This window comes from Bombina bombina, chromosome 1 (genome assembly GCF_027579735.1).
Source record: "Bombina bombina isolate aBomBom1 chromosome 1, aBomBom1.pri, whole genome shotgun sequence".
Classification (NCBI taxonomy): domain Eukaryota; kingdom Metazoa; phylum Chordata; class Amphibia; order Anura; family Bombinatoridae; genus Bombina; species Bombina bombina.
Genome location: NC_069499.1, coordinates 1,546,886 through 1,558,889, shown reverse-complemented (window position 1 = coordinate 1,558,889; position 12,004 = coordinate 1,546,886). Strand labels below are relative to the sequence as shown.

Sequence of the window (12,004 nt, the reverse complement as noted above, 5' to 3'; positions counted from 1 at the left end):
CAATCTGAGGGGGCCAGGGAGGTTTTGTCTGAGGGAGAAATTACTGATTTAGGGATCATTTCTCAGCAGGCTGAATCTGATGTGATTACATTTAAATTTAAATTGGAACATCTCCGCATTCTGCTTAAGGAGGTATTATCCACTCTGGATGATTGTGAAAATTTAGTCATCCCAGAGAAACTATGTAAAATGGACAAGTTCCTAGAGGTGCCGGGGCTCCCAGAAGCTTTTCCTATACCCAAGCGGGTGGCGGACATTGTTAATAAAGAATGGGAAAGGCCCGGTATTCCTTTCGTCCCTCCCCCCATATTTAAAAAATTGTTTCCTATGGTCGACCCCAGAAAGGACTTATGGCAGTCAGTCCCCAAGGTCGAGGGAGCGGTTTCTACTTTAAACAAACGCACCACTATTCCCATAGAGGATAGTTGTGCTTTCAAAGATCCTATGGATAAAAAATTAGAAGGTTTGCTTAAAAAGATGTTTGTTCAGCAGGGTTACCTTCTACAACCCATTTCATGCATTGTCCCTGTCACTACAGCCGCATATTTCTGGTTTGATGAACTGCTTAAGGTGCTCGATAGTGACTCTCCTCCTTATGAGGAGATTATGGACAGAATCAATGCTCTCAAATTGGCTAATTCTTTCACTCTAGACGCCTCTTTGCAATTGGCTAAGTTAGCGGCTAAGAACTCTGGGTTTGCTATTGTGGCGCGCAGAGCGCTTTGGTTGAAATCTTGGTCGGCTGATGCGTCTTCCAAGAACAAGCTACTAAACATTCCTTTCAAGGGGAAAACGCTGTTTGGTCCTGACTTGAAAGAGATTATCTCTGATATCACTGGGGGTAAGGGCCACGCCCTTCCTCAGGATCGGCCCTTCAAGGCAAAAAATAGACCTAATTTTCGTCCCTTTCGTAAAAACGGACCAGCCCAAGGTGCTACGTCCTCTAAGCAAGAGGGTAATACTTCTCAGGCCAAGCCAGCTTGGAGACCAATGCAAGGCTGGAACAAGGGAAAGCAGGCCAAGAAACCTGCCACTGCTACCAAGACAGCATGAAATATTGGCCCCCGATCCGGGACCGGATCTGGTGGGGGGCAGACTCTCTCTCTTCGCTCAGGCTTGGGCAAGAGATGTTCTGGATCCTTGGGCGCTAGAAATAGTCTCCCAGGGTTATCTTCTGGAATTCAAGGGACTTCCCCCAAGGGGGAGGTTCCACAAGTCGCAGTTGTCTTCAGACCACATAAAAAGACAGGCGTTCTTACATTGTGTAGAAGACCTGTTAAAAATGGGAGTAATTCATCCTGTTCCATTAAGAGAACAAGGGATGGGGTTCTACTCCAATCTGTTCATAGTTCCCAAAAAAGAGGGAACGTTCAGACCAATCCTAGATCTCAAGATCTTAAACAAATTTCTCAAGGTCCCATCGTTCAAGATGGAAACCATTCGAACTATCCTTCCTTCCATCCAGGAAGGTCAATTTATGACCACGGTGGATTTAAAGGATGCGTATCTACATATTCCTATCCACAAGGAACATCATCGGTTCCTAAGGTTTGCATTCCTGGACAAACATTACCAGTTCGTGGCGCTTCCTTTCGGATTAGCCACTGCTCCAAGGATTTTCACAAAGGTACTAGGGTCCCTTCTAGCGGTGCTAAGACCAAGGGGCATTGCAGTAGTACCTTACCTGGACGACATTCTGATTCAAGCGTCGTCCCTTCCTCAAGCAAAGGCTCACACGGACATTGTCCTGGCCTTTCTCAGATCTCACGGCTGGAAAGTGAACGTGGAAAAGAGTTCTCTATCCCCGTCAACAAGGGTTCCCTTCTTGGGAACAATTATAGACTCCTTAGAAATGAGGATCTTTCTAACAGAGGCCAGAAAAACAAAGCTTCTGGACTCTTGTCGGATACTTCATTCCGTTCCTCTTCCTTCCATAGCTCAGTGCATGGAAGTGATCGGGTTGATGGTGGCGGCGATGGACATAGTTCCTTTTGCGCGCATTCATCTAAGACCATTACAACTGTGCATGCTCAGTCAGTGGAATGGGGACTATACAGACTTGTCTCCGAAGATACAAGTAAATCAGAGGACCAGAGACTCACTCCGTTGGTGGCTGTCCCTGGACAATCTGTCTCAAGGGATGATGTTCCACAGACCAGAGTGGGTCATTGTCACGACCGACGCCAGTCTGATAGGCTGGGGCGCGGTCTGGGGATCCCTGAAAGCTCAGGGTCTTTGGTCTCGGGAAGAATCTCTTCTACCGATAAATATTCTGGAACTGAGAGCGATATTCAATGCGCTCCAGGCCTGGCCCCAGCTTGCGAGGACCAGGTTCATACGGTTTCAATCAGACAACATGACGACTGTTGCGTACATCAACCATCAGGGGGGAACAAGGAGTTCCCTAGCGATGGAAGAAGTAACCAAAATTATTCTTTGGGCGGAGTCTCACTCCTGCCACCTGTCTGCTATCCACATCCCAGGAGTGGAAAATTGGGAAGCGGATTTTCTGAGTCGTCAGACATTGCATCCGGGGGAGTGGGAACTCCATCCGGAAATCTTTGCCCAAGTCACTCACCTGTGGGGCATTCCAGACATGGATCTGATGGCCTCTCGTCAGAACTTCAAAGTTCCTTGCTACGGGGCCAGATCCAGGGATCCCAAGGCGGCTCTAGTGGATGCACTAGTAGCACCTTGGACCTTCAAACTAGCTTATGTGTTCCCGCCATTTCCTCTCATCCCCAGGCTGATAGCCAGGATCAAGCAGGAGAGGGCGTCGGTGATCTTGATAGCTCCTGCGTGGCCACGCAGGACTTGGTATGCAGATCTGGTGAATATGTCATCGGCTCCACCTTGGAAGCTACCTTTGAGACGAGACCTTCTTGTTCAGGGTCCGTTCGAACATCCGAATCTGGTTTCACTCCAGCTGACTGCTTGGAGATTGAACGCTTGATTTTATCGAAGCGAGGATTCTCAGATTCTGTGATCGATACTCTTGTTCAGGCCAGAAAGCCTGTGACTAGAAAGATTTACCACAAAATTTGGAAAAAATATATCTGTTGGTGTGAATCTAAAGGATTCCCTTGGGACAAGGTTAAGATTCCTAGGATTCTATCCTTCCTTCAAGAAGGATTGGAAAAAGGATTATCTGCAAGTTCCCTGAAGGGACAGATTTCTGCCTTGTCGGTATTACTTCACAAAAAGCTGGCAGCTGTGCCAGATGTTCAAGCCTTTGTTCAGGCTCTGGTTAGAATCAAGCCTGTTTACAAACCTTTGACTCCTCCTTGGAGTCTCAATTTAGTTCTTTCAGTTCTTCAGGGGGTTCCGTTTGAACCCTTACATTCCGTTGATATTAAGTTATTATCTTGGAAAGTTTTGTTTTTAGTTGCGATTTCTTCTGCTAGAAGAGTCTCAGAATTATCTGCTCTGCAGTGTTCTCCTCCTTATCTGGTGTTCCATGCAGATAAGGTGGTTTTACGTACTAAACCTGGTTTTCTTCCAAAAGTTGTTTCTAACAAAAACATTAACCAGGAGATTATCGTACCTTCTCTGTGTCCAAAACCAGTTTCAAAGAAGGAACGTTTGTTGCACAATTTGGATGTTGTTCGCGCTCTAAAATTCTATTTAGATGCTACAAAGGATTTTAGACAAACATCTTCCTTGTTTGTTGTTTATTCAGGTAAAAGGAGAGGTCAAAAAGCAACTTCTACCTCTCTCTCTTTTTGGATTAAAAGCATCATCAGATTGGCTTACGAGACTGCCGGACGGCAGCCTCCCAAAAGAATCACAGCTCATTCCACTAGGGCTGTGGCTTCCACATGGGCCTTCAAGAACGAGGCTTCTGTTGATCAGATATGTAGGGCAGCGACTTGGTCTTCACTGCACACTTTTACCAAATTTTACAAGTTTGATACTTTTGCTTCTTCTGAGGCTATTTTTGGGAGAAAGGTTTTGCAAGCCGTGGTGCCTTCCATTTAGGTGACCTGATTTGCTCCCTCCCTTCATCCGTGTCCTAAAGCTTTGGTATTGGTTCCCACAAGTAAGGATGACGCCGTGGACCGGACACACCTATGTTGGAGAAAACAGAATTTATGTTTACCTGATAAATTTCTTTCTCCAACGGTGTGTCCGGTCCACGGCCCGCCCTGGTTTTTTTAATCAGGTCTGATATTTTATTTTCTTTAACTACAGTCACCACGGTACCATATGGTTTCTCCTATGCAAATATTCCTCCTTAACGTCGGTCGAATGACTGGGGTAGGCGGAGCCTAGGAGGGATCATGTGACCAGCTTTGCTGGGCTCTTTGCCATTTCCTGTTGGGGAAGAGAATATCCCACAAGTAAGGATGACGCCGTGGACCGGACACACCGTTGGAGAAAGAAATTTATCAGGTAAACATAAATTCTGTTTTTTCGTATTTTAGTGGGTTTTTTTTTTTGTAATTAGATAATTTTTGTAACTTTTAGAGAAGTGTTAGGATTTTTTAATGTGTAGTTTAATTGGTAGTTAGTTTAATTGTAGTTGGCGGACGGCAGATTAGGGGTTAATTATATTTAAATAGTGTTTGCGATGCGAGATGTCGGTGGTTTATTTGTAACTCAATATGAAGATATAAGCGTCACTGGCGAATTAAGCTTATTCTACAATGTAGATCTTGGGAACAAATAACAACCCTGGGTTTCACACTTGCTACAACTCCTTTTGGTCCTTTTTCTGTCCTCAGACATGGCCATTCAGATCCACAAAGGTTACGGTTGAGATCATCGGGTTCTGTATACTACTGAATATGGGTTAATCTTTTCTGTTTTGGATGTTTGTACATGATGCTTCTTTAATGGGATTTAGTCTTCTCTACTGGAATTTCTTCATCATGTGTATCTACAAGGTTTTAGAGCAAGAACTCTCAAGGTACAAGTTGTTGTAATACCATATAAGGAATTACGGGTGCACAGCAGCCTTTGGCCCTTCAGTATTCCCAAGCACTTGCTTATATTCTACCTCCAGTCAGATCTAATTTATCCTACTTTGGATTTACCATTTGTTCTTGATATTCTCATGTACATTCCTTGGAAACCATTAAGAGAAGTGTATTTACAGTTTTTGACATTAAAAATAATGTTTCCGATTACCATTACACCTGAAAGAGTTTCAAGCATAGCCTTCTGTTTTGTGACGGCATTCACATTTTTTCTCTTTTCTCTCTCAGTTCTACGATGAAGTTTTTCGGGCTCGCTGCAGTCATTTGAAAATTGCTCGAATTGGAATTTGTGGAACAATACCTGAAATTCTGATATCAAATAGGTAAGGTTTTTGGGATGATGGGAGAAGGGAGAATGCAAAAAATAAGTAATGATTAGTAACATAAGAGAAAAGAAAGATGGATATATGGGAAAAGATAATATAGAAATTTAAAAAAGGTGGACGTAGTGGAATATTTAACAGGAGAGAGACAAAATCTAGACATAGTGGAATAGTTAAAAGGAGAGCGCAAAAAGGGGTATGTAGAGGAAAATGTAACCGGCGAGAGCCTAACAGTGTACATAGCAGAATAGATAACTGGAGAGACCCAAAGGGTATATGTAAGGGAAAAGGTAACAGGAGAGACACACAAGGTGTTTGTAGGGGAAAAGGGTAACAGGAGAGACCGAAAAGGTAACAGGAGAGACACAAAAGGTCTATGTAGGGGAAAGGTGACGAGAGAGACCCAAAAGGTCTATGTAGGGGAAAAGCTAAAAGGAGAGATCCAAAAGGTGTGTGCAGAAAAAGGTAATGAGAGAGACCTAAAAGGTGTATGTAGGGGAAAAGGGTAACAGGGACACAAAGGGTGTATGTAGGGGAAAAGGGTAACAGGGACACAAAGGGTGTATGTAGGGGAAAAGGGTAACAGGGACACAAAGGGTGTATGTAGGGGAAAAGGGTAACAGGGACACCAAGGGTGTATGTAGGGGAAAAGGGTAACAGTAGAGACACAAAAGGTTTATGTAGGGGAAAAGGTAATGGGAGACACAAAAGGTGTATGTAGGGGAAAAGCTAACAGGAGAGACACAAAAGGTGTATGTAGGGGAAAAGCTAACAGGAGAGACACAAAAGGTGTATGTAGGGGAAAAGGTAACAGGAGAGACACAAAAGGTGTATGTAGGGGAAAAGGTAACAGGAGAGACACAAAAGGTGTATGTAGGGGAAAAGCTAACAGGAGAGACACAAAAGGTGTATGTAGGGGAAAAGGTAACAGGAGAGACACAAAAGGTGTATGTAGGGTAAAAGGTAACAGGAGAGACACAAAAGGTGTATGTAGGGGAAAAGGTAACAGGAGAGACACAAAAGGTGTATGTAGGGGAAAAGGTAACAGGAGAGAAACAAAAGGTGTATGTAGGGTAAAAGGGTAACAGGAGAGACACAAAAGGTGTATGTACGGGAAAAGGTAACAGGAGAGACACAAAAGGTGTATGTAGGGGAAAAGCTAACAGGAGAGACACAGAAGGTGTATGTAAGGGAAAAGGTAACAGGAGAGACACAAAAGGTGTATGTAGGGGAAAAGGTAACAGGAGAGACACAAAAGGTGTATGTAGGGGAAAAGGTAACAGGAGAGACACAAAAGGTGTATGTAGGGTAAAAGGTAACAGGAGAGACACAAAAGGTGTATGTAGGGGAAAAGGTAACAGGAGAGACACAAAAGGTGTATGTAGGGGAAAAGGTAACAGGAGAGAAACAAAAGGTGTATGTAGGGGAAAAGGTAACAGGAGAGAAACAAAAGGTGTATGTAGGGGAGATGGTAACAGGAGAGACACAAAAGGTGTATGTACGGGAAAAGGTAACAGGAGAGACACAAAAGGTGTATGTAGGGGAAAAGGTAACAGGAGAGAAACAAAAGGTGTATGTAGGGGAGATGGTAACAGGAGAGACACAAAAGGTGTATGTACGGGAAAAGGTAACAGGAGAGACACAAAAGGTGTATGTAGGGGAAAAGGTAACAGGAGAGAAACAAAAGGTGTATGTAGGGGAGATGGTAACAGGAGAGACACAAAAGGTGTATGTAGGGGAAAAGGTAACAGGAGAGACACAAAAGGTGTATGTAGGGGAAAAGGGAACAGTAGAGACACAAAAGGTGTATGTAGGGGAAAAGGTAACAGGAGAGACACAAAAGGTGTATGTAGGGGAGATGGTAACAGGAGAGACACAAAAGGTGTATGTAGGGGAAAAGGTAACAGGAGAGACACAAAAGGTGTATGTAGGGGAAAAGGTAACAGGAGAGACACAAAAGGTGTATGTAGGGGAAAAGGTAACAGGAGAGACACAAAAGGTGTATGTACGGGAAAAGGTAACAGGAGAGACACAAAAGGTGTATGTAGGGGAAAAGGTAACAGGAGAGACACAAAAGGTGTATGTAGGGGAGATGGTAACAGGAGAGACACAAAAGGTGTATGTACGGGAAAATGTAACAGGAGAGACACAAAAGGTGTATGTAGGGGAGATGGTAACATGAGACACAAAAGGTGTATGTAGGGGAAAAGGGTAACAGGAGAGACACAAAAGGTGTATGTAGGGGAGATGGTAACATGAGACACAAAAGGTGTATGTAGGGTATAAATGTAACAGGAGAGACACAAAAGGTGTATGTAGGGGAAAAGGTAACAGGAGAGACACAAAAGGTGTATGTAGGGGAAAAGGTAACAGGAGAGACACAAAAGGTGTATGTAGGGGAAAAGGTAACAGGAGAGACACAAAAGGTGTATGTAGGGTAAAAAGGTAACAGGAGAGACACAAAAGGTGTATGTAGGGGAAAAGGTAACAGGAGAGACACAAAAGGTGTATGTAGGGGAAAAGGTAACAGGAGAGACACAAAAGGTGTATGTAGGGTAAAAGGTAATAGGAGAGACACAAAATGTGTATGTAGGGGAGATGGTAACAGGAGAGACACAAAAGGTGTATGTAGGGTAAAAGCTAACCGTAGAGACACAAAAGGTGTATGTAGGGGAAAAGGTAACAGGAGAGACACAAAATGTGTATGTAGGGGGAAAAGGTAACAGGAGAGACACAAAATGTGTATGTAGGGGGAAAAGGTAACAGGAGAGACACAAAAGGTGTATGTAGGGTAAAAGCTAACCGTAGAGACACAAAAGGTGTATATAGGGGAGATGGTAACAGGAGAGACACAAAAGGTGTATGTAGGGGAAAAGGTAACAGGAGAGACACAAAAGGTGTATGTAGGGGAAAATGTAACAGGAGAGACACAAAAGGTGTATGTAGGGGAAAATGTAACAGGAGAGACACAAAAGGTGTATGTAGGGGAAAAGGTAACAGGAGAGACACAAAAGGTGTATGTAGGGTAAAAAGGTAACAGGAGAGACACAAAAGGTGTATGTAGGGTAAAAGGTAACCGTAGAGACACAAAAGGTGTATGTAGGGTAAAAATGTAACAGGAGAGACACAAAAGGTGTATGTAGGGTAAAAGCTAACCTTAGAGACACAAAAGGTGTATGTAGGGGAGATGGTAACAGGAGAGACACAAAAGGTGTATGTAGGGGAAAAGCTAACAGGAGAGACACAAAAGGTGTATGTAGGGGAAAAGCTAACAGGAGAGACACAAAAGGTGTATGTAGGGGAAAAGGTAACAGGAGAGACACAAAAGGTGTATGTAGGGTAAAAAGGTAACAGGAGAGACACAAAAGGTGTATGTAGGGTAAAAGGTAACAGGAGAGACACAAAAGGTGTATGTAGGGGAAAAGGTAACAGGAGAGACACAAAAGGTGTATGTAGGGGAAAAGGTAACAGGAGAGACACAAAAGGTGTATGTAGGGGAAAATGTAACAGGAGAGACACAAAAGGTGTATGTAGGGGAAAAAGGTAACAGGAGAGACACAAAAGGTGTATGTAGGGTAAAAATGTAACAGGAGAGACACAAAAGGTGTATGTAGGGTAAAAGCTAACCGTAGAGACACAAAAGGTGTATGTAGGGGAGATGGTAACAGGAGAGACACAAAAGGTGTATGTAGGGTATAAATGTAACAGGAGAGACACAAAAGGTGTATGTAGGGGAAAATGTAACAGGAGAGACACAAAAGGTGTATGTAGGGGAAAAATGTAACAGGAGAGACACAAAAGGTGTATGTAGGGGAAAATGTAACAGGAGAGACACAAAAGGTGTATGTAGGGGAAAATGTAACAGGAGAGACACAAAAGGTGTATGTAGGGTAAAAAGGTAACAGGAGAGACACAAAAGGTGTATGTAGGGGAAAAGGGTAACAGGAGAGACACAAAAGGTGTATGTAGGGGAAAAGGGTAACAGGAGAGACACAAAAGGTGTATGTAGGGGAAAAGGGTAACAGGAGAGACACAAAAGGTGTATGTAGGGGAAAATGGTAACAGGAGAGACACAAAAGGTGTATGTAGGGGAAAAGGGTAACAGGAGAGACACAAAAGGTGTATGTAGGGGAAAAGGGTAACAGGAGAGACACAAAAGGTGTATGTAGGGGAAATGGTAACAAGAGAGACACAAAAGGTGTATGTAGGGTAAAAATGTAACAGGAGAGACACAAAAGGTGTATGTAGGGTAAAATGTAACAGGAGAGACACGAAAGGTGTATGTAGGGGAAAAGGGTAACAGGAGAGACACAAAAGGTGTATGTAGGGGAAAAGGGTAACAGGAGAGACACAAAAGGTGTATGTAGGGGAAAAGGGTAACAGGAGAGACACAAAAGGTGTATGTAGGGGAAATGGTAACAGGAGAGACACAAAAGGTGTATGTAGGGTAAAAATGTAACAGGAGAGACACAAAAGGTGTATGTAGGGTAAAATGTAACAGGAGAGACACAAAAGGTGTATGTAGGGTAAAAGGTAACAGGAGAGACACAAAAGGTGTATGTAGGGGAAAAGGTAACAGTAGAGACACAAAAGGTGTATGTAGGGTAAAAATGTAACAGGAGAGACACAAAAGGTGTATGTAGGGTAAAAGGTAACAGTAGAGACACAAAAGGTGTATGTAGGTAAAAAGGTAACAGGAGAGACACAAAAGGTGTATGTAGGGGAAAAGCTAACAGGAGAGACACAAAAGGTGTATGTAGGGGAAAAGGTAACAGGAGAGACACAAAAGGTGTATGTAGGGTATAAATGTAAAAGGAGAGACACAAAAGGTGTATGTAGGGGAAAAGGTAACAGGAGAGACACAAAAGGTGTATGTAGGGTATAAATGTTAAAGGAGAGACACAAAAGGTGTATGTAGGGGAAAAGGTAACAGGAGAGACACAAAAGGTGTATGTAGGGTATAAATGTAACAGGAGAGACACAAAAGGTGTATGTAGGGGAAAAATGTAACAGGAGAGACACAAAAGGTGTATGTAGGGGAGATGGTAACAGTAGAGACACAAAAGGTGTATGTAGGGGAAAAATGTAACAGGAGAGACACAAAAGGTGTATGTAGGGGAAATGGTAACAAGAGAGACACAAAAGGTGTATGTAGGGGAAAAGGTAACAGGAGAGACACAAAAGGTGTATGTAGGGGAAATGGTAACAAGAGAGACACAAAAGGTGTATGTAGGGTAAAAATGTAACAGGAGAGACACAAAAGGTGTATGTAGGGTAAAATGTAACAGGAGAGACACAAAAGGTGTATGTAGGGGAAAAGCTAACAGGAGAGACACAAAAGGTGTATGTAGGGGAAAAGGGTAACAGGAGAGACACAAAAGGTGTATGTAGGGGAAAAGGGTAACAGGAGAGACACAAAAGGTGTATGTAGGGGAAAAGGGTAACAGGAGAGACACAAAAGGTGTATGTAGGGGAAAAGGGTAACAGGTGAGACACAAAAGGTGTATGTAGGGGAAAAGGGTAACAGGAGAGACACAAAAGGTGTATGTAGGGGAAAAGGGTAACAGGAGAGACACAAAAGGTGTATGTAGGGGAAATGGTAACAAGAGAGACACAAAAGGTGTATGTAGGGTAAAAATGTAACAGGAGAGACACAAAAGGTGTATGTAGGGTAAAATGTAACAGGAGAGACACGAAAGGTGTATGTAGGGGAAAAGGGTAACAGGAGAGACACAAAAGGTGTATGTAGGGGAAAAGGGTAACAGGAGAGACACAAAAGGTGTATGTAGGGGAAAAGGGTAACAGGAGAGACACAAAAGGTGTATGTAGGGGAAATGGTAACAAGAGAGACACAAAAGGTGTATGTAGGGTAAAAATGTAACAGGAGAGACACAAAAGGTGTATGTAGGGTAAAATGTAACAGGAGAGACACAAAAGGTGTATGTAGGGTAAAAGGTAACAGGAGAGACACAAAAGGTGTATGTAGGGGAAAAGGTAACAGTAGAGACACAAAAGGTGTATGTAGGGTAAAAATGTAACAGGAGAGACACAAAAGGTGTATGTAGGGTAAAAGGTAACAGTAGAGACACAAAAGGTGTATGTAGGTAAAAAGGTAACAGGAGAGACACAAAAGGTGTATGTAGGGGAAAAGCTAACAGGAGAGACACAAAAGGTGTATGTAGGGGAAAAGGTAACAGGAGAGACACAAAAGGTGTATGTAGGGTATAAATGTAAAAGGAGAGACACAAAAGGTGTATGTAGGGGAAAAGGTAACAGGAGAGACACAAAAGGTGTATGTAGGGTATAAATGTTAAAGGAGAGACACAAAAGGTGTATGTAGGGGAAAAGGTAACAGGAGAGACACAAAAGGTGTATGTAGGGTATAAATGTAACAGGAGAGACACAAAAGGTGTATGTAGGGGAAAAATGTAACAGGAGAGACACAAAAGGTGTATGTAGGGGAGATGGTAACAGGAGAGACACAAAAGGTGTATGTAGGGGAAAAATGTAACAGGAGAGACACAAAAGGTGTATGTAGGGGAAATGGTAACAAGAGAGACACAAAAGGTGTATGTAGGGGAAAAGGTAACAGGAGAGACACAAAAGGTGTATGTAGGGGAAATGGTAACAAGAGAGACACAAAAGGTGTATGTAGGGTAAAAATGTAACAGGAGAGACACAAAAGGTGTATGTAGGGTAAAA

The 12,004-nt window shown here is 43.1% G+C and overlaps 1 protein-coding gene across 1 annotated transcript in view; it reads left to right on the top strand.

Annotated features, from left to right (window-relative positions):
• ARHGEF39 (Rho guanine nucleotide exchange factor 39) overlaps window positions 1-12,004 on the top strand; it is a 619,672-nt gene that overhangs the window by 232,258 nt on the left and 375,410 nt on the right. Inside the window, exon 3 of the mRNA XM_053696961.1 lies at window positions 5,208-5,302. Within this exon, the coding sequence (XP_053552936.1) occupies window positions 5,208-5,302 (95 nt within the window). The remainder of the gene's footprint in view (window positions 1-5,207; window positions 5,303-12,004) is intronic.